Source organism: Poeciliopsis prolifica, unplaced genomic scaffold, assembly GCF_027474105.1.
Source record: "Poeciliopsis prolifica strain line A6 unplaced genomic scaffold, Auburn_PproV2 SCAFFOLD045, whole genome shotgun sequence".
Lineage (NCBI taxonomy): Eukaryota > Metazoa > Chordata > Actinopteri > Cyprinodontiformes > Poeciliidae > Poeciliopsis > Poeciliopsis prolifica.
The window spans coordinates 3426230-3449494 of NW_026562420.1; the positions used below are offsets into that span (position 1 = coordinate 3426230).

At 39.2% G+C, this 23265-nt stretch overlaps 1 protein-coding gene across 1 annotated transcript in view; it reads right to left on the reverse strand.

The window, feature by feature from the left end:
- The window catches only part of myo15ab (myosin XVAb), a 66660-nt gene that overhangs the window by 38280 nt on the left and 5115 nt on the right, over positions 1 to 23265 (reverse strand). Inside the window, exons 3-27 of the mRNA XM_055056521.1 lie at positions 20877 to 23234; positions 17546 to 20029; positions 17331 to 17450; positions 16904 to 17221; positions 16532 to 16729; positions 14281 to 14522; positions 13268 to 13661; positions 13004 to 13086; positions 12571 to 12634; positions 12364 to 12473; positions 11209 to 11283; positions 10786 to 10876; positions 10677 to 10682; positions 10493 to 10596; positions 9680 to 9743; positions 8728 to 8841; positions 7324 to 7485; positions 6480 to 6593; positions 6295 to 6353; positions 5833 to 5956; positions 5627 to 5722; positions 2640 to 2771; positions 1398 to 1523; positions 1248 to 1325; positions 207 to 358 (exon numbers count right to left, since the gene is read on the reverse strand). Coding sequence (XP_054912496.1) covers positions 207 to 358; positions 1248 to 1325; positions 1398 to 1523; positions 2640 to 2771; positions 5627 to 5722; positions 5833 to 5956; positions 6295 to 6353; positions 6480 to 6593; positions 7324 to 7485; positions 8728 to 8841; positions 9680 to 9743; positions 10493 to 10596; positions 10677 to 10682; positions 10786 to 10876; positions 11209 to 11283; positions 12364 to 12473; positions 12571 to 12634; positions 13004 to 13086; positions 13268 to 13661; positions 14281 to 14522; positions 16532 to 16729; positions 16904 to 17221; positions 17331 to 17450; positions 17546 to 20029; positions 20877 to 23177 — 7811 coding nt within the window. The 5' untranslated portion in view covers positions 23178 to 23234. The remainder of the gene's footprint in view (positions 1 to 206; positions 359 to 1247; positions 1326 to 1397; positions 1524 to 2639; positions 2772 to 5626; positions 5723 to 5832; positions 5957 to 6294; positions 6354 to 6479; positions 6594 to 7323; positions 7486 to 8727; positions 8842 to 9679; positions 9744 to 10492; positions 10597 to 10676; positions 10683 to 10785; positions 10877 to 11208; positions 11284 to 12363; positions 12474 to 12570; positions 12635 to 13003; positions 13087 to 13267; positions 13662 to 14280; positions 14523 to 16531; positions 16730 to 16903; positions 17222 to 17330; positions 17451 to 17545; positions 20030 to 20876; positions 23235 to 23265) is intronic.

A 23265-nucleotide genomic window follows, 5' to 3' on the forward strand; every position in this document is an offset into this window, starting at 1 on the left:
GAAATGCTCCTCCCATCACTCTTCTTTTACACCCTGGACTTTGGACATATTTATAAACCCAGCATGACTTATCATGGGTTGCATTTTTCCATGACAAGAGTTCAATCATATTTGTAATTTTGGTGAGAAGGCATCCAGATGGCTTTTATGCTTTCAAGTATGAATGTCTGGTAGCCAAAAGCAAGAAGTCTGCAGTATCTACAAACCTCTCCATTTTGTCCAGCAGTTCCTGCAGGCTGTTCTGGAACTTTGCGCTGACTGTGTTGGTCTGGTGACGTCGGGCTAAACTGTTGTGACGCAAATTGGAGCGCTGCTGCATCAAAGACTCAGAATGCTTCAAAAAAAGTTTGGATACCATCTGAACACAAAAACAGAGGATGTACAGTCAGCCTAAAAGATAGGGCTTAGTTACAAGGATCTTCTCAGGTAACAGGAGGATGATATTTGTTAAAGATACCTAAGCATTAAACATCAACTATCTGAATGCAGAGCTGAGCATTTTTACATGGAGAGCATTGTAATTACAGTTTACAGCCTGTGTTTGCTGATCACAGATCACATTGCAACCAATGCGCACAACACACCCACCACACCTTAAAACATTTTCATATCTTTTGGCGTTTTTCACATTTTGTAACATTAACTCAGAATGGGAATGGTGCTCCTGTGGTTGGGCTCTGGGGCCTTCATTGACTGGTTGGATTAAATGGATTAAAGCAACATGATCCTTTGTTGCTGAGGAACAAAGAATCATGCCTTTGTTCCTCAGCTGATGACAAGAGGTCATTGGTGGACAGTGTTTTTTTGAGCAGCAGTGGAAGGAAAGTTAAATAGAAATGAATGCTAGACTTCTCAGGTTTTTTTTAATATGAAAGATTTTAAAAAGCCCAATTATTGTCTTTGCATTTTATAAATATGTGCAGCGTACACATACTTAAAACTCTGTGCTGGTCCATTGCATCAAATTTGACAAAATACTTTGAAGTTTGCGGTTTTAATGTAACAAAAATGAAAAAGACTTAAAGGGTTAAAACAATGTTTTCACTCAATTCTTCTAACAAAAACATTTTGTGATTATTTCCAAGTGTTTCTTCCAAAATGTCACCCAAAATGTTAACCGATTGAACTTCTGGTTGAAAGCCAAATGGGATTTTATTTCTGAAAGATTTTGGAGAAGAGATGCACTGCTTGAAAATAACAAAATCTGGCTTAGTCATGAGGTGAAGATAGAACTGGCATGATCTTACTCTGTTCCTGCTTTGTATGAAGAGGTCTAAAACATCCTGCCGGACCAAGTCAAAGTTTTTGTCCAGGAATTTATGAACCTGTAAAGCACATTGTTGGAGCTCAGACAGAAAAGTAAAACCATGAACAAAGTAAAACAGACAGAAATGTACCTGGTAGGTGACTTTTCCTGCATAGTGTTTCAGGGTAAACTCTGGCAACGGCATCTTGGGCCTGGCATACAGTGGATCATTACCATGGTGATAGTGGCACTTCTGAAGGAAGGTATGGTCTGTTGCCTAGTAATGATTGTAGATGGTTAATGGTTGATGTGCCATGGAAACCATGTCTATAGCAGACATAGTACATATTTGGAAAATTGATGCAGTCTGTATTGCTGCTCTTAATTCACTCTGAACTCCAGAGACTCAGTAATACGTTTATCTCAACATAAGCTCAATCATTTTATCATGTTGAAGTGATGATGATGATCCTTTGAATCATGGAATATTCAACAGAGAAAACTTTTAAAACTTAATATCTTCTAAAAATTAAGCATGAACTATTTCAATGAGTTATTACTCTTAATAGTTTAGTGTTATGACATCTTGCTTCATTCAAAGCACATCAGCTCTCTACAGAAACTTGTCTCTGGATAAGGTTGCTTTCAATTCACCAAAAGTATATCAAACCTTAAAAGATCCTAACATTCTGTTTACTCCCTTCGTCCTACAGGTCTAAAATAATTTCCCGTAGCAAAAGCCCCAAAACAAAAAACAGCTGACTTGAATTGAAATCCAAAAGCTATTTTGCATAATGAAACATTCAGTTATTTATCAATTCAACTCAATTTAATTCGTTTTTTTATCATGTATTTTTTGTTATACAATACAAAAAGATGAATAGTACACTTTTCTTTTTACCACAAATTGTTATAGCAGTGTTCTTTTACACACAGTAAAGGTTTGTAATTTAAATATATGTGAGGTAATTATTTCTGATTTAACTATGCTAAAGGGGAAAGGGTCAACAATTTGTAACTTTTTTGTCAGCAGTTCATTCTTATATATTCACTATTCATCACTTGCTGGAGGCACAGATTCTGTGGAAGACAATCTTTGTACCTTAGTGGTGTGCAGTCCACATAGAAACATAAACAAAAACAAATGATCATTTTTTCTAATGATGGGGTCAATTTAGGATACAAATTTTCATAAAATTGTAAATTGGAAAAAGATAGTTTAAAGTATTTTTTATACAGCTAAACATGGTAGTGGGTCTCTTTTAACACTCAAGACAACACAAGGGTGGACAGGCCCTTAATTTATGAAGAGCTAACTTTTTACTCTTCATTGTTAATTCAGTGTACTCTCATCCCATATTTTAAATGTCAAAATATTAAACAGGTTTGGTACCTGGGGGAAGCCGCACTGGTCGTCCAATATGCGCAGGATCCCATGAGGCTTTGCAGCAATGAGGTCAAGACATGCCTGGTTGTTGCTGAAGGGCTGCGGCTGCCACTGGATCTGTTCCCGCATGTATTCTTCCTGCAGAACACAATTTAGCACACAACAAAGTGCATGAAGTTATGCAAAAAATTACATAAAGTTTATCAGGTAAGAAAATTATTATTGTTTTATTTTACCAGGTTTTATCTTTATGGTCCATATAATATCCATCAATTGCATTTAATCAAAAATACCCCACCCCACCTATTCAGGAGGATGGTTTCACCACAATAATTCATCTCAATAGGATTTGAGGGTTTTGTGTCCAAATGAATTAAATGGCATCTGGATTCTGATTAGAATTGTAACTATTTCTAATTTAGTCTAATTTATGCATTTCTCTAGATAACTCCTGTGGTTATCTGGAGAAATGAGAGGGTTGACTTCCACGGGTGAAAAATGCTGGTTATTTTTACAGTGGTGTCGTGGTAGTTAATGCTAATGCTCTCAGAAGGCAGAAGCTTCTGCTAACTTCTTTCTTACAACAGAAATCACTACATTAATCTTCATATTATGATCTGAAAAATATCTCTGGGATGTTGTTACAAATACTTTTGTTTTGGCTGGAAAATATGGTTTGAACTCAAGTCCAACCTCCAATTTCCAACAGTAGCTCATTGGTGGCTTTCCATTGTAGTCTCATTCATTTATTTCCTCATGGCTTATATACATGTTGCTCAGAGGCAGAGCAGTTATCTTATGATTGGATGGCTTAAGATTAGATTTCAGCTTCCTCTGGTCACATGAGTGTTACGCCCAAATTACAGATCAGTCTCTCTGCAAGTGTATAAATGTACATACTTTTATGGATGCAAAAGGATAAATGTGACTGTCGTGCAAAGCTCATTGAGTGGCCAGTGTGACTAAAAAGTTACCATATACAGTTGAACCGTGAAACTGACATACGTCAAATAAACATACAAACACCTTGCTGTCACAAATGAAGCAACTAGTATAGCAGTAGTGATTACTAAATTAAAGATTAATATTTCAAAAATAACATCTAATTATCTGAGTATATATGCAGTAGAATTATGTGCTATGTTATTAGCTTTAGAATGGTTGGAGGATACTAATATAAATAAAGTAATAGCTTATAGTGATTCACTATCTGCATTGCTGAGTATTGAAAAAGGATGTACAAATAATCATCAAAATATATTAAATGAGATTGTGGCTATTCATCACAGAATATGTGAGCAAAATAAAAATGTAATATTATTTTGGACTCCTACTCATGTAGGTGTTTTTGCTAACGAAAGAGCAGATAGGTAGTCTAAAGAGGCTATTAAAAAAGAAGAGATTGATATGCCAGTAAAATTATCCAAAACAGAAACTTGTCTCTGGATAAGGTTGCGGTCTTGCTTTCTCTCCAAGCTATACTTTTGTATAGTTTGGAGAGAAAGCAAGAAGATATGGAAAATTAGGTGGGATAATGAAATTAATGGAAGGCATTTATTTATATAGGATTCAAAATACAGTTGATGTAGTAAGGATTAGAGGAATAAACAGGAGGGAGGAGTTAATTATAACTAGAATAAGAACCGGTCACAGTTTTTTAAATGGAACTCTTCATAAGATGGGGAAACAATTTACTGGATTATGTAGTTGGTGTGATTCTGTAAAAACGATGGAACATGTTTTTATTAGTTGTAGATTATATGAAAATCAAAGAAAATTATTAATAACGGAATTAGATTTTAATAGGGAATTGAAATTTGAGAATGTGGTTGGTAAGTTAAATAGTATTGAGGGGAAAAAGAAGATTTTTCATTTTTTAAAAAGTACTGGGATCACTATGAGAATTTGAGATATAAATAATAGGATTCAATAGATGGCAGTAGTGCAACAGTAATGGATGCAAGCTGCTGTTAAAATCTAAAGAAGAAGAAGCAGCAGCAGAATAATCATCCTGAACAGACAGCTTGATCTATGTCTCTAGTGACAAAGTGACACAGTGTTCTGTCTTTGAATTCACAAAACACCAATTTGTCTCCAACAACTGCTCTGAGATTCACAGCTAAGCTCAGATTTGCAGAGCTCAGAGGCTCTGTCTGCAGCGTTGAATTTTTTGATTCAAGTTTACTTCATAGTTCACATTGCCTCATCATACCTGCATTCTATGTGAACACAGGTATAAAGCTCTGTTCTGCCTGAATGACCCTCCACCAGCAGGCAGAGATAATTGCATAATCATGTTTAACAAACTATGTCCAGTCAAGGAAGGCTCATATCAATGCATTTACATCATAAAACAAAACCTTTCACCAATACCGTTTCTGCTTAAATTATCAGAGAAAGTGGGCTTTTAGAAGTTGAAAGAAGAAATGTTAAGCCAAACAAAACTATCTACATCATATGAACATCTGGAATCTGTATTTAATAATTAGAAAATAATCTAAAACACATGACAAATAATATCTCTTTCAGAATCACTTTGCTTTAAAATATGACTTAAAATATGTTTTAAAATATGACTTTCCATCCACCAACTGTTCTCTATTGTTAATTTGGGTTGGGTTGGAGACTTCCCTCTCCAACCCAATGAGCTTGATGTGGTAAAATTTAATTGGCAAAGTTGAAAGGATTTACAAGCAAAACCCGTCCCTGTGGATATAATCAGGTATAAAGATGAAAATGAATGAAAAACCAACCAGAGTCCAAAGAAAAATATCTGTTGACCTTCAGAAAGTCTGAAAAAACTGCTACTTACAATAAAGCAGCAAATTAAGCAAAGCTAAACTGCTGCTTTGACTTTCCTTAAACTGCCAGATTTACTAAAGTCTGGTAGACTTTGCCTATTCAAAGTCTGGCTTTGAATAGGCAAATATTTTTTTTTCCAGTTCTGTGTATAACGTCTTGATCTAGAAGTCTTCACTTGTGATTTTTCTGACCTGCTCCTCCTGGAAGATGACTCTGTTGAAGTAGAATTGCAAAGTTTCATTTGCGTAGTTGATGCAAAGCTGCTCAAAACTGTTCACCTGCAGCTCCTGAAGAGTGAAAGAGAAGACAATCGGAGGTGTATGTGTACGTTAACAGAGGCAAGCTTTAATTCATCACCACAGGAAAATCTGCAGAAGAGATTGTTTCATAGTGTGACCTCAAATCCGTAGATGTCCAGAACAGAAATGGAGGGGGCTTCAGTACGAGGGTAGACCCGTCCATTGATACGCTCTGTCAGCCAACTAAAGAGCAGCGAGTACAGAATCTTGGCAACAGCATCTCTGTGAAAAAAAATAAATAAATAATAACACAATAAGGTTTCTATGGAAACAGAAAACTGGGTTCCTATGGTAACAGAAGACATCTGAAAAATCTCCCCACGGCCCTGAGATCCTTTGTCCTCACATGCCTCAACCAAAGATTGGAAGAGAATATCAAAGACTCTCCACTCCCCCTCTGTATGAAGTCTGGTGCTGTAGTTTTTTTTTTATAGAGGGTTAAGATGAGAACATTCAAAAAAAGCTTCAAGACTGTCAAGCATGGTTCAGTTGCAAGTTCTTCCAAAAACAAAATGTTATAACCTCAAATCTTTTACTAAAAATTTACTTTAGGCACTCACCTGGCGTCAAAAGCGCTATCCACTGTCAATGGAGTGTAGATCTTTTCCCTCCCTGTATCCTGAGGGACAAAGGGGAAGAAAGTTCAAAGACACAAATTGGATAACTAGCGCCACCCTCATGCCAGTATGATAACAGTCTGGAAACATTCTATTAAGGTCGAGTGTGAGGTCGACCGTGTGCTTACAGTCATTTTATAAGTGACAGCTTTCTGCAGACTCTCTGGTGAAACCTGCAGCAGCTCGGCTACCACTCTGATCTCCTGTGCACTCACCACCGCCGCAGCCTCCTGGGCCTCAACCTGGACGGAGGCACATGTATGCAGCCATGCTGTCACCATCTGCTGTCTTTGAAACAGCAGAATGGACTTATATATTGCATTACCTTGCAAAGATATCCACACTCCTGAAACTTTTTCACATAATGCCACATTAGACTGTGACATCACAAACATGAATGCATTTATTTAATAAAACAGAAATGCCAGAAAGAGTGCAGTGACATTTTTTAAAATGGGCCTCGGTGGCAGTTTCACACGTCAGCATTAGAAAACTGAGCAGTGCGAAAGAACCAGATAATAATTTGCCAGTCACACCTTTAAAAGGTTTTTCATTGCTTTTACGTATGTATGGTCACTCAGGAGATGCTTGCTGCTGAAGAATGGGTGACTACTTGACAAATATAATGTGTAATTTGCTGCACTGTGACTACTTGGGGGGGTCTTGTGTAAAATTGACTTGTTGAGCTCATGGTGATTCAGAGTGCCTTAGTGCATGAGAGAACTCTCCACTTGGAACTCAGCCAAGTTCCAGTCTGACAGAGGCCTCCCCATCTTACTCTTCTGCTTGATAACTCAATTTTCCAATCACTTTACAGCTATGTACTATTTTATGTACTTTGTGTTGAGCTGACAGATACAATTCCAATAAATGCATTGAAATTTGTGGTTATAATATAGACAAATTGTTGAAAACTTCAAGAGGTATACATCCTTTTGCAAGGTGTGTGTATGTCAGTTTACTGAGTGAGACCTGATGTGACTGGAAGTAGACATTCCCCAGATGAAGCACCGAGGACAGAAGTCTGTAGATACCATTTTGCTCTTCTGGGGTGAAGCACAGGATGTCCATGGCACTCAGCAAACGCCTGAAATCCTGCCCATCGTCCTTACCCTCAATGGTACAGTTTCCTCCCTACACACACATGAACACACACAGTTGTCGTCACTGATGGCGGCATCACTGACAATGTACTTAACCTCATCTAATTTCATTCTGATTTTAGAACAACTCAACAGCTCTCTGCTTATTTTTGATCAATTCTGAAGTTTAGTTCTGCAACACTGAACATGAAAAGACCCACTTCAGTGTGTCACAACACATTAATGCTCATTACCAACAGAATGTAAGACATTTTCCATTATCAAACTAAATGCACCCACTTTCACTTCTGAGATTTTCAGTGCACAATGAAAAGTTATGTGGTCTTTACCACCTACATTTTTTGTATCATACTTTAATTAGAGAAAACAGACAAGAGTCAACATTAGATGAAGGCATCTTGAAAAAGCATAAGGTAAAAAACGTAAACAAACTGTGTCTTGATTACTAGCAATAACTAGAGATGTTCTTCCATGGAGTGGATACAACAAAACTTGCAGCAAGTAACCTGAGACCAGGGCTCAAACTCTGGTCAACTGCATCAAGAATTATAACCTCTGCATGTGGAGCCCACGCTCTAAAAACTGAGCCACCTAGCACACAGAGTCCCTTTCTATCTCTAAACAGCATTTGCCATCTATCGTCCCATTTATGCTCTCAAAGAGGCATACCATGGAAGGGGAAGTTATCTGGAAGATAGAAATCCATGCTCCCTCCTCCTGAAAATCTGTGACTTTTTCACTGCCAGTTTATCAATATCTAGACTATGGCACCCCGTCACTGATTGGCCAAAAAACTGACCTTAAGTAAAACCACTTAAGGTCACTTAAGAAAGAAGATGCTGTCAAAGACAAAAATAGAACAAAAGAAATCATACGCCACACAGATAAAACGAGTGTCACTATGAAAGCAACCTGGGCTTCAGCTGGGCCACTGGCTGATCGCCTCCATGCCAAACTGCAATGATGCAGAATCTCAAAAAAGGAGCCCAGACCATTTATTCAGAGAATGTACTGTAAAGTACATCAACATGCTTTTAGAAGGCTGTGAAAATACTCTCATTTTTAAATAATCTGTCATAATATTAGTTTTTTTTTTTTTTTTTTCTTGAGGTGTAAGTTAAAAAAAAATATTTCTAAAAATATTGTTTAGTGTAAAACTTTACAAATTTCACTCTAACTGAATTACTAAAATGAATTAAACCTTTAATCAATGGTGTTCTAATGTATTGAGACACACCCAAGTCTTCCCTGGTGCTGTGCAGTGTGAATGAACCTGATTCAGGTAGTAGTACGTCTCAGCCTCCTGCAGATACAATGAGCGCTTCTCATGAGGGGAAAGACCTGCAAGCATCTCATAGAAGATATGGTAGTTCCTCTCTGATTTGGCCTGTGCATTTAAAAAACACAAATGAGCTGAAATCAATCATTTGATCATTGGAAGGATGATAACCAACAGCACTAACTAAAGGCTTGCTGTCTCAACAGCAGACTTTGCATATGTCATGCAACCTGTAGATGCGTCACTTCTCCAGCACACTAGATTATTCATGAAGGGTGCTATGTTCTACGTTTTCTTCGTACAGATTATCTGGACCTTAGGCAGTTGAGAAGCCATCACTAGCTGGAGGCACATATTCTGTGGAAGTTTAAAATTGTACCTTGTCGCTAATGCAGTGCGTTAGTTTGATGCAATGAAGCTTACTGAAAATTGTGTGTGCTGTAAATAACCCAATGAGAAAAAGGGCCATTACATCTTTGCCAGCAATAAAATGTTTCAAACATTCCTCTTGCTCCAGCTTTAATAATTTATGATTTAGAAGCGTGGCCAACATGGACTGAACGTCTTCATTCACTGTCATTGCTAAACTACATCCACTGCAGGGTGCAATTCCAAAATGGAGAAAAGAAAATCTCCTCCAATCGTTCCCCCTATACATTGATTGGCCAGGATGAAATGCATACAGAGAAATCAAACTCAATATGACAAATACCAAAAAGAGCACTGAAGGGAGATAAGAATCAAACAGAATTACATATGAAGAAAACGGCCAGCCAAGTGATTCAGCTGGGTTGGAGAACAGATGCGTTCAAACGTTGTGGGCTAGTAATATTAGAGACTGGACCTCTGTTACATCCTGTCCACTTTCTTAGTATAACTCATGTGTAAGAAGACTCCTCCTGACATGCAGAGTGTGTGTACAGGTGTGTGCTCTTGTGTTTTTTACCTGAAAGACAATGCGGGACTTCTCCAGCAGATACTGAGACGTTATGGCACCACTGATTACACCCCTGGTGAATGGCACAGAAACATCCATTGCTGTGTTAGGTAAGAGGTCATACATGTGTAATGTGGTTGGACCCACTACATCACTGCTCTAAGAACATATCTGATCATCGTGTAGCTGCTTCTGGGACATGTTTACATATTTATCAGGAACACCATGTGTATTTATTTCAACAGATTTAAGGAGTTAAACTAACATAAATTTAGCCTGATGGCATTAAGCTGATTATAATACACTACGGAAATGATGGAAACAGGCTTTTTGAAGTGGTGTAAATAGAACTGGTGTTATATTTAGACATTTATAATAATATCTTTAGTCACACCATTCATTATAAATAAAACCCAGAAGTCTATTTGCTAGTGAACTGAATCTATGACTACATGTCCCCATTTTATCTAAAACATTTCAAATTGTATCTAATTAACAATTGAGTTAAACAGAAAAAATTACATATTTGAGTAAATTCATTGAGGTTTTAGCTAAAAACACAGAGATGGTGCTCTTTGGACTTACCAACGACATTCTCCCCAGTATTACTTTTTTATTTAAATTTAGTTTAAGTTTTCTGTCAGATCTCAACAGCTTTTGATACAACTGATTACAGTACGTCCTACTTCCACATACAAAAAGGAGTTGGTGCCCCAGTGCCTGGCAGAGACTGGCAACTGAAAGATTCTTATAAGTCCCAAAAACTGAAATTATCGTTTGACTTGTTCAAGAAAAGCAAGAGCAGAAAATATAGTGACTCACTCCTTCATGTAGATTTGTGTGTATTTTCCAAAGCGTGAGGAGTTGTCATTGCGAACCGTTTTGGCATTTCCAAAAGACTCCAGCAGGGGTGTAGCCTCAAGGATCTGATGAAACATTGACAGTAAAACATCACTGGGTTTGTAAAATGAAAATGTTAGTTATCATATATAAATTAAAATCATACCTCAATCTGAACGAACATGATGCATATGGGGGGGAGGAAGGTGATCATTAAAATGTAAACGTATCAAGCTGAATTGGAATTAAACTACAGAGCAGTAATCAGTGAATACCTGTTGAGTGACGTTGTGTTTGTAATTTATGGCTGTCAGGTAACGCAAAATCAGCTTAGTGGCCTCAGTCTTTCCTGACCCACTTTCTCCACTGGAAAAAGAGAAACGATGAGCGAACAGACATATTGCAGAGGAGTTTCAATTGGTGAGAAGAGTTTTCTTCTCAAAATGGCGAGGTACTGCACTGAAAAGGGGTGGATGAGTGCATAAAAAAGCTATGTCTATATAATATAAATTTTATATTATAAAATATACATTTTTTATGATATTCTCATTTGTGTAGATCCCAAAAATGGCCTTAAAAAGTTAGTATCTTCAGTTAACAATTCTGATTTATAAAAATATCATTTATTAGGGCTGCTTACTGAAATCAGTATTTAATAAAAATGTATTAGTAGCAGCAACTGTAACAACATTTCATACCTGATCACAATACATTGGTCCTTTTTGGCATCCATCATGCTTGTATATGAGAGATTAGCAATGGCAAAAAGATGACTGCAACACAAAGAGACATTTTTTATGAATTATTTTTACACCTGTCACTCCTGTGTGCTGAGTGTGTCTGTTTAATGCATATGTGGTAGTGAAAAACATGACCAAACACTGCCTTGGGAACCAAGCAGCTACAATGTAACAGAAGCTTATCACTTACATTTGAGAGTGCAGTCATTTACACCCTGATTACCATGATAGTGCATCTCTAAGTACGGCTTACCACATAGACGTACTCAGAACAAGAGCACAACTGCAACTGTTACAGTTCAAAAATCTGAAAGTATTCTGTCAAAAGTGCTTTTACACCTGCAACTTTTAGCTCAAAACTTGTATTTTATTATGTTACAAAATGTTTGAAGCAATTTTCCAAGCCTTAAGTATTTCACTTTCCATTTTCTAAAATTAGAAAGATGATACCACGACTACTGACTTATCAAGAACATAAACTAATTTGAAAAGCACGACAAACAGAACTTTACCAAAAGGAACAGACAGGAGGTCAATGGTAACATTAGAGGAGATGCAGAGATCCATAGCTCAAGAGGGAGTATCTGAATAAATAAGGACTGAATGATTCTCTCCTACATTTGGCTTTTATCCAATAATAGCAGGAAGAAAACAATAAGAAGTCCTGTTTAGTTCTTGCTATAAGCAATGCAAGGAACATAGCAAACATGTGGAAGAAGGCCATCAGCAGACAAGACCAAACCTAAACCTATTGACAAATATGCAAAACACAGTGTGTGACAGAAACAGAGAGAAAACTCATCCTGAATCACACAATCCCCACAGTGAAACATGGAGGTATCAGCATCATGTGATGATGTTTTTCTTGAGCAGGAACAACAGGAAGCTGGTCGAAGCTGAATGGCACATGGGTAAGCAACAATGGAAGAAAAGCAGGTAGAGACCTCAAAAGAATTGAGAACGGTGCTTATTTTCCCAGCAGAATGATTTTCAGTTGATCAGCCTCAAATATAGAAAACCTGTTTACAAAGCTTTTAAAGAAATGCCACAAAACACTTGCAATTACATTGAAACATCATTTTACAAAGTAGAATCACAACACTAAGGTCTTACGGGGGATTGTCACTCAGACCGTGGCCTTCATACTGGTGCACCATGTCTGTGCCGTATATGTTGAGCAACTTGTATGGATTCACAGACACAAGAATGTTCCCTATGTAGGTCTGAAGGAAAAGGAACAGAGAGTGAACAAGGGAATTCGCTTAATGTTTGTAATATTTGGATAGATTAGTTTATTGTCACGTTAGATGCTGAACGTACATATGTAAGTTCATGGTCAAAACGCTTCTTCAGGTTCATGAGAACAGTGGTCTCATTCAGCTCACTGAAATTAAACAGAGGACATTAAAGACAAATCCACTGAAAACACAGGCTCACAATTAGCAGTGATGCATTCACTTTGAAATCAATTCTTTAATATTATAAAGAGACAATCTGGGTTTTCTTAAACTTCTTTTACAACAGCTTAAATTCACCTTTTCTTAAGATTGGAAAAAAAAATTGTTTCACACAAATTTACTGAAGTGCTGCATTAAATAAAATCCTAACAAGTAGAATTGTACTTGTTAGGATCGTAACAAATAAAAGCCAAAATACACTTAAAGGCTATTTCTTTTTTAAACTACACAACTGTTGAAAGAACACAGCAGGAAGAAAATCTGACATATTTGTATTTGATCTGAATTGTGCTTACGGGAGCTGAGTCATGTCTTCCATTCCCTCTGCCCAGCGTACAACTCTGTGGTTTGTTGTGGGCATGCTTATTATAGAAAAAATCTAGACACAATTAATATGCAATTATTGTGGCATTAGATCAACAAAACCCTTTCTAAGTTTAAGAAACATAACTAATATCAGTTGCACAGTAAACATTGAGAAAAAAGCTTGTGAGTTTTCATCTGGTTAATATTTTACCTCATGCTTGAACTATGACTGAAAGATGAATGAAAATAGATACCTTGTCATACCAGCTTTGACCTGGTACTCTAACCCTGTCAGGAGTCCACTCCAGGTTCTGAAGCTGTTTTTCTGAAACCTCGGGGCTTGGTGAATATCCTTCCAACATTCCATCTTCTTTGTACATAGACCACTTGGACAAATTCTGAACTGTCCCATGAGGCAGAACTCTTTCGGCAGCCCAAACATTTTCCCCACTTTCTCCTCCACCTCTGGCATTCCTGGCCCAGTGGCCAGATCGTGGCCCATATGGAGGTATCACAGCATAGCGATGGTCCTCCCCCTGAAGCTCTGTTGGCACAGTATATGAAGCATAACGAAGCTGCTGATTTTGGATGGCATCGGATAGTTTTGGGGTGCGGAACTGGCGTGTGAGAAGAGAGCCATCTGGAAGCCTATGAAACAAAGAATAACTCTTTTTTTGTATATAAAGTATAGTATGGAGTTGTATTATACTGGCCAAATATGAGCCAATATAGTCCAGGAACCAAAGTTGCATTTTAACTTTTCATTACTCTTACAAGAAGTACTCATTAAATGTTTCTCCTATTGCCTATGACTGAATTATTTAGTTCTTTTAGTTATCTCTAACTAAAGGTTGACCAGTTTTTTGGCTTTGCTTGGACAGAAAAACACATCAAAAATGTTGCTTTTGACAAAGATGTTGGAATTCAGGCTCAGTTAGGCCATTTGATTAATGTCAAGGATCTTTTGAACCACATCTGAACATCTGTAAATGTTTCTATACGTTTCAGTTTCAACCACATTTTTTGACCGTTTGCAAGTTACATCATCCTTTCTGTATCTGTGCAACATGTTACTGAGGGAATATGTTAAAAAAACAAAATATTTATCATACATAGGCAGATCCTCAACAGACCTTATGGGATAACCTCTTGGGGACAGCTTATGCCTTATTGGCATAAGCTGCTGAACATGTTATTCATTGCAAAACTGTGTAAACTTGAGTCATTTTTTTCATGTCCAGCTTCTATTAAAAGTGTAGTTTCACACCTGTAAGTGATACCACGCAGCTCTTGATTCTGCAGTGCAGAGGCCACGTTGGGGCTAGCGGGTTTGGGTGCACCCGACAGGACTGAGGTATCAGAGAGATGGTAGAGACCAGCAGAGCGAAGTCCCTGATTCTGCCTAAGAGCAGCTGCCAGGTTTGGAGTGGATGGCTTCTGGCCAGGCATAACCAAAGAACCATCGGGGAGCCGGTATGTCGCACTTCGAAGATCCTGGTTCAGAAGAGCCTAAAGGTGGTGGATCAAAGAAATTAATGAATATCACAATGGCCATAAATCCCTAATCTATGATGCCTTGTAAAAAGAAAAAAAAAACATGTATTATTGTAAATTGCAGTGATGACTCAATAAAGAAAATTGCAGAATTGGGAAGCAAAAAAATACATGGACAGTTTGTCTTTACACGTTCTTTGTGAAATACAACATAGGCCTGTCACAATAAAAAATTTTGCTGAATGATGAATTGTATCAAAAGTTATCTCGATGAATGATAATCTTGTTTTCATGCCATTTTCACATAATATAATGGTAATGTCATAATAAGAAGACATTCTCAAAGATCAATAAACTTACTGGAACTGTAAGACATATCCAAAATAAATAAGCGAAACAACACAGACAACATATAAAATGACAGATTATGAAAAATATATAAAATGAGAAATTTTTTAAAATTTGTCTTTCAAAAAAAGACAACTTGACCAAAGCAGCAGACTGAAGACTTTTGTCATCCAGTTTTTGGTAGAAAGAGAAAGCAAAGAGAAAAACGATAAATCATGCAAATGGGAGCAATTTAGCTTCTTTTAATTTATCACACGATCAATTGATTTATTGCTTATTGCAACAGGCCTAGTCATATGACTTCTTGCAACAATTAAGTTAGTCATTTTGTAACATTTATTACATTTACTGTGTACCTTTGTATTTAATCTGTATTTATTTTTTTCTATTCTCTTGAATATGCTTACTGTGTGCCACTTTTTTGCCTGTAAAGCTGCTGGTAACTTCAATTTCCTGAGGGAGTCTTCCCAAGGGATCAATAAAGTACAAGTCTAAGTCAAAGTCTAAGTCTAATACCAGTAACAAGCACACTTGGTGGCAGTTAGGGCAATTCTGCTTCCATAGTACAGTTCATGCTGAGTGTGGATCAAAACATTGGACAAACAATATTTATTGATACATTTCTGCACTTTGCATGATGTTTGGGAGCTATTATTGCTTCAACATTCATTACCCATGTGGTCTTGCATTGAGTTTCTGCAGAGGCTTTGGGCAGGCCTAACCACATCAATTTTCAAATCATGCCACTTATTGTCAATCATAATTAATAGTGTTTACTTCAGGATTATTGGCCTGTATTTACTATTCCATACCAAAATCGTACCACTTTTTTTTGTAAAGTACTTAAAAGCGACATAGCGGCTGACTTACAGCACAAAAATGCAAGTGAAAGAACAGGAATAAAACAATGAAATAGCTCCAAGCTCATAAAAAGGAGCTACATTTCATTTTCCAATTGATCTAACATTATCTACAGCTTATCTCACCCTCCTGAGCTCCTTACTAGAGGCCTCTTGGCTCTTTCTATGAGTAGTGCTGTTTGTACAGCCAGACTGTTTGGGTGAATGACAAAAATGATAGGTTATCACTTGTGGTGTATTTTTTTTAAAATCAAAGTTTATGATATTGCTTAAAAACCTAACTCTGCTTTAAACCTCTCCACAACTTATGCATCTTTTATTACTGGTGGAGAAAGATATTGCTTCTTCCAAGAAGCCCTGGATCCAAAGTGAGCCAAGCTGAAAGCCTGAGAGAACCACCCAAAGCTGAAAGGAATGGAAGCTTGGCCCCACACATGTAATCCACCACTAGCAGAGAGGCAGCTGCTACTTTCCCCTTTCATTTATCCCAGCAGCCACCACTACTGCTTTCCCCTTTTCTGTCTCCACTCTCCCAAGAGTGAATAATTCGCAGCTGTAGAAGCTTTCTCTGCCGCTAACCGAGTGGGAACAGTCTTTCTTTTCCCCAGCTAGAAGCTGTAAAAACTCCTCTCAAGGTCTACCATTAAAATATTGTACAACAAAAATGTGAAAAGGTTCAATGGCTATGAATGTTTTCCAATGCAACATATAAACTGTATACTCTATTAATTCAACAGGCTGAAGCTTCTACCATATGTCTAAATTTAGTCCACCATTTGAACAGCTTGTGTGAAATTTTGAACAAAGAAAACATACTTTGGAAAGATTAGGGCCAGCTGGTTTTCTTGGGTCAATGATGATGGTTCCATCAGGCAGAGCGTAGGATACCCCTTTTAGATATGGATTTTGCAGGGCTGCTGTCAGGTTTGGACTCTTTGGCTTCCTTGGGTCCACAATGATAGTTCCATCTGGAAGGGTGTATGAAGCAGCTTTCAAGGCTTGGTTAGCAAGAGCCTATAAGAACAAATGACTTCTGTTAAAGTGTCTGCAAAAACAACAAAGAAGTAGATTACTGAAAAACATAAACATCAATATTTCAAAACCTTATGTCCTAACTAAAACAACACAAGGACAAAAATATGGAAAAACATCAGAAAACCAGAAAATAAATAACCATTTATAGCTAACCTTTGCCAGATTTGGTGACATGGGAGTATTTGGGTCTCGAACCCCCTGCGGTAGAGTAAATGAGGCATTCCGCAATGACGAGTGTTGAAGAGCATTAGACAGGTTTGGAGAGGTAGGTTTCCGTGGATCAATGATGATAGTGCCATCTGGGAGGGTGTACGAAGCATTCTTCAAGTAAGGATTCTGAAGTGCTGCTGTAAGGATGGGTGTCTTTTCTGTTTTGGAGTCTATCACAATGGTGCCATCAGGAAGAGAGTAGGAAGCTTCACGTATGGCTGGGTTGTTCAAAGCGTTGCCCAGGTTTGGGGAAATAGGATGCTGAACAAAAAAAAGTGCATGTTATTGCAAGCATTATATGTTATCAAAATGAGATGTACGCATGAACTACTGTTAAACTTAATGTAAAATACTACAGCTCATTGGTTACGTTCTGTCTAGAATCTATAATGGTGCCATCAGGAAGAGTATATGAAGCCATCCTCAGATGCTGGTTTTGAAGAGCTCCAGAAAGGTTCGGTGACATTGGCTTCTGAAGTAGACGAGGGTCCTGTTTGAGTTTAAGATAGAGAGTAAAGAAAGGATATCAATTGAAGTTATAACTTTTTGCCTCTGAGGAGACATTTATCTCAACATATTATTTACCCTGATAACTGATCCGTCAGGCATTATATATGAGGCAGTCCGGACTTGTTGATTTTGCAATGCATGGCCAAGCAATGGTGAAGAACGGGCATCTGCATATGGGGTTATGAAGGTTCTTCCTGGCAGCTGGTATGATGCATGCATCAACTGTGGGTTCTGCAGAGCTCTTCCCAACATTGGTGAAGAGGGTGACTGAGTTACAACTGAGGGCCGTCTAAGTTGCACAGGTGTCTGAAAGGATGCCTGGCGGAGATTTGGGTTTTGCTGCAGAGCACTATGAAGTTGAGGCCCAGCTGGGGCATAAGGATTCCGTTGTTGCATTATGGGAGATTTTAAATTCGACATACTACGCAAACCTGTTTGGTTTTGCAGTGCATCTTGAAGCAAAGGTACTGTGCTAGGTTCAGAGACATAATCATATGGCATACCAACAGTTGGTCCATATGGAGATTCTAACTGTGGAGTTTGATAAGAAGTCATGCCTTTCATTGCCTGACTGTGTCTCATGGCTCCAGAGAGCAGTGGAGATGAGGGTACAGATGGGGAATATGAAGACTGGGGTCTCTGAAGTGGAGAAACATAAGATGCTTCTCTTACTGCTTGGTTTTGCAGAGCTCCAGAGAGCATTCGTGAATGAGGGAGCAAAGGCTGCTGATAAGGTGATGTTGGTCTCTGCAATGTAGAATCATGAGGTTCTAGTAATTCTGGAGCCATCAAACCCATGCCTACCATTTGGACGGTTTCTGGTCCAAGTGTTGAAAAAGCATCCGGTTGAATAGCCTGGTTTTGCAAAGAACGGGACAAAATAGGAGATGAGGGAATACTTTTTTGCGTTACCTCAGTATAAGGACGCGGGGCAAAACCAGTTTGGTTTTGCAGTACATCTTGAAGTAATGGTGTTGGGCCAGGCTCAGAGATGTAATCATATGGCATAACGACAGTTGGTCCATATGGTGATTGTAACTGTGGAGTTTGATAAGAGGCCATGCCTTTCATTGCCTGACTATGTTTCATGGCTCCAGAAAGCAATGGAGATGACGGTACAGATGGAACATATGGAGACTGAGGTCTCTGAAGTGGAGAAACATAGGATGCTCCTCTCACCATCTGGTTTTGCAGAGCTCCAGAGAGCATTTGTGATGAAGGAAGCAAAGGCTGCTCATAAACAGACATTGGCCTTTGCATTGGAAAACCTTGGAGTTCTACCAATTCCGGAGCCATTTGACCCATGCCCACCATTTGGGGTTCTTGTGGTCTAAGGGCTGAAGATGAATGTAATCTAAGATCTTGGTTCTGCAAAGACCTGGATAGCATGGGAGAAGAGGGGTCAACAGTATAGGGATCTGACACAACGGACTGATGATTTAGTCGAGGAGAGAGGCGTGGAGATGGACTGCGTGACATGTGTTTAAGGGAGGGTTGAGGGGAAGGGGGAGGCATGCTTCTTATAGACTGTCGGGCTCTAAGGGGACGCCCTCGAGCAATGGGGCGAAGAGGAGGATGGACAGATTCTTTTCTCGCCAGGGGAGCTCGGTGGACCATAAGAGGGGAATGGAAAGGAGAAGAGTGAAGGGAGGAGTCTATGGTAAGTACAGAAGATCTATTACTTCTCATAGAAGACGCACGAAATGGGCGCACATTTTGTGTGGGTGGGGGCACTGGACGCCCTCTGAGACCCATGGGTGAGGGCCTGACGGTACCTAAAGGAACATTTCCAAATGCTCTAGGCCTGGCCAATGGCGTGGGGTCCCTGAGCAGCCGAGTTGAATGGCGAGAAAGATTAGGGGATGATGGAGCTGGCCGAGGCCCTGCAGGAGATAAACTTCGGTGAGAAGGAGAGGGCGAAGGCCTTCGACTTGGCTGAGGAGAGAGAGATGGCGATGCATGACCAGGGTAAAGGGGGGGTGGATCATGTATCTTTCTCCTTCCCAACGGACTTTGAACAGAAGTGGGTGATGGCTGGGGACTTCGCATACTCCTGGAAATGTGGGATGATGACAGGGGTGAATGCTGCCTCACTGATCCTCTCTCCAAGGGTGGAGGACTACGATGAATTATGGAGGCATGGGGAGAATGGGGAGGTAAGGATGCTCTGGCCAAAGGGGAAATTGACTTTGGAGGCTGCCTTGTACGATGAAGTACTGGGGACACCATAGGAGAAGCATGTTGTGAAACCTGCCTAGACAAAAGAGATGGAGATCTTTGAACATTACTGATCCCATTCCTCATAGAAGGTTGTGGGGAGGGGATCTGCCTTCTTGCAGTCATAGGGGTGGGGACTGGCGAACTCATGGCAGAAGGATGGTGTTGCATTTGTGGAGAGGGTATGATGACAGAGCGACGAGATGGAGTTGGAGAAGATTGCATGCGCCGTGTAGGGAGAGGAGACATGGTTGCTTGTTTAATAATTGTGGCTGTTGGTGTTGGGATTGTTGGATTGCTGTAATTCTGCCTCTGTGGTACCATCATTGGATCTGTCATCATCTGCAGTGGTGAAGAAAGACATACATTATACCCTGCTGATATTAACATAAGGTCAGGCTAAAAACAAAGACACTACATATTTTCACGGTGTAACATGTAGTGCATAACTTTGTAATTGTTTATGTTAAAATACAAAAATACAAAAAAGGATATACTTTCTTTTTACCATTAGGCTGATAAAGCTTATGTGAATTATAGCAGTGTATTAGTTGAGGAACTGCTTGGGCAGTTCAGCACCTTCCTTCAAAATTACATAATATATAACATGTTCTTCAATCAGCTGGACTTAGCACAACCACGGGCAATTATTTATTTTTTCCATTTTTTTCTCCAAAGAGTTTTTAGCGGCACTAGTGGCTCACATTTTTTGACAGTAGACTGACAGGAAAGAGGGCAAGGAGGGGGAAGACATGCAGCAAAGGTCACCGGGTCCAGGAGTCGAACCTGTGACGTCTGCATCGAGGACTGAAGCCTCTAAACGTGGGGCGTGCTAACCCTCTGCACCACCATGGCATACTCCAACCACGGGCAATTTCAATCTTCCTCTGCTGCTTACTTTACCTTTTTTCCAGTTTGGAGAAACTTCATTAAAAAATTACTATCTAGAAGATATTTCAGAATTTGGTAGAAATAAAATATAGCCCCTTCAAGGACCACAGTTTCCTAACACTTCCATGGTGAAGGCTGGTTGGGAAGAAAAATATTACTTTCTATCCCAATCTCTTTCTCTGTGTTCTACCTATAGCACTTTGTCACAACACCTCAATATCTCCAGGTACTATCTTCTTAGGTATAATATACCATTCCCTCTTCGACTAAAGCAATGACAAACAAGAACTACAATTACCTGTGGTGAAATTAGTTGTGGAGATATTGGTTGTTGTTGGAACAACTGCTCTGCCATCATCTGCTGCTGGGGAAGCATTATTTGCTGGGGCATCAACTGCTGTTGTGATGACATCTGTGTGGCCATCATTTGGGGCAACATATTCTCTTGTTGAAACATCATTGCCTGCTGTGGGGAAACTATTTGTTGTGTTGATAGTAGTTGTTGCTGTTGAAAAGGAAACATGGGCAGTTGTGGTTCTGATACTGGCATTTGCTGTTGAAATGACATGTCTTCGAGTTGATACTGTGTAAGAGGAATCTGGTCTTCGTATTGAATATCTGACATGTCTTCAAACTCAGGCTCTGGAGGCAAAGTAGGTGGAGGAGGCAGAGGGACATCTAATCGCTCTTTTCCAAAAAGACGCACTTGCGGTCTAGGAACTCTAAATGTTATTTCGCCTTGCTGAATTCCTCCCAAGTCATTCCCAATTTGATTCATATTTCCTACATATTGGTTCCCATACAGGGTGTCTACTTTACCCATACCTGGTGCTCCAAGTTCAAAGACCTGTTGGCCTCCATATGGGAAGGCAGGCTGTTGGGAGTTCAAATCTTGGTATATTCCAGGTTCACTATATCCAACCTGAAAGTCAGGCGGAAATCCTCCTTGCATTCCCATAGTTACAGCAGGATCCCCAATATAACCTTGAGGCCCAATGTCAGAGTAACACAATTGACTATTTGCATAGAAAGCTCCCTGATCATTTTCATCATAATAAAGTTGAGTGTGAGGATCAAGAAATCCTCCCATTTCCCCTCCATACATACCACTCATATGCATTTGAGGATAATAATCCAGGGCTTCATCACCATACATTGCCTGTTGTTGTTGGTACCCATAATAATCGGCTTCCTCAGTGTCATAATACCCCCGGGCAGAGGAGTAAAGGTTATTGTAATCATTAAATCCATCATCATAATATTCAAAATTTGTATCATAGGGTATGTCTTCCTCATAGTAACCCAGGTCTTGATAGTCTGCCCCTTCCATCTCATTCTCATAGTATCCATACTGACCATATCTTCCATATGCTGGTGCTGACTCATCTACATAATCAGCATAGCCATTTTCATACCTGTAACCTCTCTGGTCATCTACATAGTGCAGGTCATATTCGTCATCTTCCTCTCCAAACGTATAACCATTGTTCTGGTAACCATGCAGAAACCGTCTGGAGCTGGACTGTCGTGCTTTTTCTCTATGGCCATCTAAGCCATGATGCCTGGAATTTTCTTGCATTTTTTTTGACAGAAACCTTTTGGTAAGCCAATTAGTTGCCGCAGCAACCTTACCTAGTAAAGCACTACTGTTCTTGAAGTCATCACTTGTGCCATCCTGCTTTTTAAATAGACCTCTAAAGAATCCCCCTTTCTTTTTACTTGAATTTCCTCCCCCAAGACGAAGTAGCATGTAAGTTGGCTTTTTTCCTCCATCAGCTGCTGCTTTTTCTTTGGCCTCCTTCTCCTTTTTTTTCTTTTGGCTACTTTTAAATTTCATCATGAACCGTGAGGTATTTTTCATCATAGACTTTCGCCGTTTTTTCTTAGCAAGCCGACTCTTCCTCCTTCCCAAGCCAAGAAATAAACGTGATGTGCTTTTCAGTTTCTTTACACTATTCTTGCGTCTTCTGATGCCAGAAAACTTCATGAACATTTTTGACATGTTCTTCAGACCTTTCTTTGGGATTTCTTTAACGGGAACCAGTGGTTCCTCCTTCTTTCCCTTTTTCTTCTTCACATCTGCATCTGATTTTCCTGATTTATGGTGACGATCATCCTTAGATTTTTTTTTAGATTTACTGTGAGCCACTTCCTCATCAACGTCCTCATCACCATAGTCTTCGTCATCCTCCTCAGAGTCGTCACCACGTCTGGACTTCCCACCCTTCTTGTCTTTACCCCCTCGCCCTTTTCTCTTTTTGTCATCCTCTGAATCCTCCCAGTCTTCTTCTTCACTGAACTCTTCCTCCTCCTCATCACTCAGTAGCTCTTCCTCTTCCTCCTCAGACTCTACTTTTTTACCTTTCCCTTTATCTTTTCCTTTCTTCCCCTCATCTTTGCCTTTGGATGGCTCCTCTTTTCCTTTCTTTCCTCCTTTCTTATCATCTTTTCCACTCTTCTTGTCATCCTTTCCCCCCTTTTTGTCATCTTTTGCTCCCTTTTTGTCATCTTTTGCCTTCTTCTCATCCTCTTTTTTTTTCTCTGGTTCAGGTTTTCCACCTTTCTTGGTGTCTTTTTTGGTATCTTTCTTACCAGGCATTTTGACTACTTGCTAGAAGCACATCATGCTCCCCGTACAAAGTTCAATGCTGTTGGCCTTTAAACACAAAGCATAAAAGAACAAAACA